Source organism: Lathyrus oleraceus, chromosome 7 (assembly GCF_024323335.1).
Source record: "Lathyrus oleraceus cultivar Zhongwan6 chromosome 7, CAAS_Psat_ZW6_1.0, whole genome shotgun sequence".
Classification (NCBI taxonomy): Eukaryota; Viridiplantae; Streptophyta; class Magnoliopsida; order Fabales; family Fabaceae; genus Lathyrus; species Lathyrus oleraceus.
This window is the reverse complement of record NC_066585.1, coordinates 286361234-286364040: the sequence shown is the minus strand read 5'-3', so window position 1 is coordinate 286364040 and position 2807 is coordinate 286361234. Positions and strand designations below refer to the sequence as shown.

Here is a 2807-nt window from a genome sequence, read left to right as displayed (position 1 = left end):
GCGATGCACATTCGAGGAAATTGGCTCGATGTGCTCAATCACATCAATGCTCCACATGGCTAAAGGCCAAGGTGATGTCAAGATATTTAGTGGAACTGGTGGCACGTGTATCTTATCGGCATAAATTTAGCATTTATGACATCTTTGCACGTGGCGGTAGCAATCAACCTCTCTAGTCATCCAATAATATCCCGCTCTCAAGATCTTTTTAACCATTGTGTGTCCACTAGCATACGTCCCAAAGGATCCTTCATGAATTTCAAATATGATTCAGTTTGCTTCGTGTCTATCTGTGCATCTTATCACGACCGAATTGTAATTTCTCTTGTAAAGTACTTCTACTCAAAAAGAACTTGGTTGAGGGCCTTCGGAGGTACTTCTTGAAGGTAGATAAAAACAAGAGAGGGGGGTTTGAATTGTTTCCACAGATAATAAAAACTTTTGCAAATAAAACACACGCAAAAAATAATGCTATCAACACAGAAGTTTATCCTGGTTCGCTTGAAATTCAAAGTTACTCCAGTCCACCCGGCCAAGGTGATTTCGCCTTTAACAAGGACTTAATCCACTAATCTTGAAATATTACAACATAGAGCGTCCAAGTAGATAAAGATCTCTTAGCCCTCTCAAGTTTACATACTTCACAAGTTACTTGAGGAATATTCAGCAAGTAATGAAAAATACAGTTATATGCTAAGTGCTTATAGATAAGCAGAAGTTACACAATATGAGAACAAAAATATTTCACACCTAGAGCAATAACCCATGTGAAAGAGAATGAACAAGAATAAAAGAGATTTATGATTTGTTTGCAGTATTCTTGTGTGCTTCGTTCTCTTGTTATGAAGATGATTCATCCTTTAGATAGAGATTTGATGAAGAGACCGTTGGATGAGGAAATCTTGGCAATGATGGACTTTTAATGTCATTAATCTCAGAGAGACGATGAAACAATGATACTTCAATAAGGATTTAAAGAATTATCTCAGAGTCAGATGAGTGAGACTCCCCCTAAGATAAATCATAATAAATTTTTAGATGTTCTTACTAGATCTTCTTGCGTAGCAACCAGTTTTTACCTTAGATATTTTCCTGCATAGCTTAGAATTTTCATAAGAGATTTTAACTGTGCACAATGCAGCAAGAGGCTTAGATATTATTTCATCGGAGTTGTTTTTATTCTTCCCCTTTTTGTCAGACTCAAAAAGACTTAGCAAAAAACAAGATAGAGTAGTCAAAAAATGATTCATATATGGGAAAGAGAATTACAGATAAGAGGTTTAGCTATTTAACAGCAGAGAGAAAAACACTTAGAGAATACATAACAAATAATCAAGTAATAAAAAAAACAAATAAATCCTAAGTGCCTAAGAGTTTGGAGGCGGAGGCATCCTCTGGAGCAACTGGGTCAGCAAGTTCTGAATGTCGTTGTTGACGGAGTCTTGTTGGTCCAATCTTGCTCTCACTATCTGTTGCTCCTTCTGTAGCTCTTCCAGAGTCTTCAAGACAAGAGGAGCGAAATCAGAATGAGATTTCTCCCCCTGAGTCAGAACAATCTTCCTTGGCTTAGCAACTTCTTTTGCAGCTATGTGTGCTGCTTCTTCAGCATCAGCTTTTACTTCAGCTTCAGCGACAGCAGCAGCAACTTCAACAGTAGCAGCAGCAGCTTCAACAACAGCCTTCTCTGCAGCTTCTCTTACTCTTTGCTCTTCTTTCTGACGAGCCTTCTCTTCTGCTTCTCTTCTGGATTTCTCTTCTGCCTCTCTAGCCAGACGTGCATGCAGCCTCTCTCCAACTTCTCTTATGAAGTCGTTTCGAACTTGTTCAGAGAGGCCTTTCAGCTTGAAAGCCTCAGAGGTCATCCATCTGATCACTCTGTTCTAGTGAATCCTCAATGCAGAGGGATCGTCACTGATACAAGAGTTTTCAGATAATTGTAAGACCCCAATTTTGACCCGAAGATCCCTCATGCTATTCTCATCATATGCATTAGCATTGGGATCACATCTTGGCATTCTCCTTACCCCTCATTCATTGGGTTTGCATTGGGAGAGATCACCAAGCACCATTTGATTGTATCATACTTTGTATTTCATCATGTTTTACTAACCAAAATACCAAAAATATGTCTTTGTATAATCTAACTCTTTTTGTAGGAAGGGCACATGCTCGCCTTTGATCTATCAAGCTCACATCTAGGGTTTAATACCCTCAGTGCAAGGAATTCTATCAAGAATTAGTTTACTATGGCTCTAAGTATCATATATATATCTCCATGATCTTCACATGTTATTTTGATCAAGAAATCACCAAGAGTTTGGAGTTGGTTTGCCTTGGAAACCCTAATTCATATGGGTATCTTGTGTAACTTCATCAACAAGTTTCTTCAACAATTGATCAAATATTTCAAGGATACTTTAAATTTCATCATCTTATTCATATATGATCCTCCATGAGTCCCAAAAGTCAAAAGAATAGCTAGCTAGCAAGTTGGTTGATGGTGGTTGACCAGAGGAAGTCAGCTGATCAAAACTGGGGTTCCCTAGACCCTATCTCCTACATTTTTTGTCATATGAAAATGATTCAAAGAGAAAAGTTACTCTAAAATGACATTCCAAACAACTTTCATGTTGATATCAAGAGCTAGTTTTGCCTGGAAAGTCATTTTTTATGGTGAAAGATTATAGGTCATTTTGTTTAAACCCTAATTTGGAGGTCAACTTCCCAAGACCATAACTTGCTCAATTTTTATGAGATGAAATCTATTCAAGTTTCACAATAAAATTCAAGATGTATATTTCAACGTT

The 2807-nt window shown here is 37.6% G+C and overlaps 1 protein-coding gene across 1 annotated transcript; it reads right to left on the bottom strand.

The window, feature by feature from the left end:
- Window positions 1-744: 744 nt before the first annotated feature.
- Window positions 745-1862, bottom strand: LOC127103466 (uncharacterized). The gene is made up of 3 exons (XM_051040721.1): window positions 1467-1862; window positions 1080-1187; window positions 745-750 (listed from the first exon to the last, which is right to left on the bottom strand). Exons 1-3 carry the CDS (start codon window positions 1860-1862, stop codon window positions 745-747), a joined length of 510 nt encoding a protein of 169 aa, XP_050896678.1.
- Between the last annotated feature and the right edge of the window lie 945 nt (window positions 1863-2807).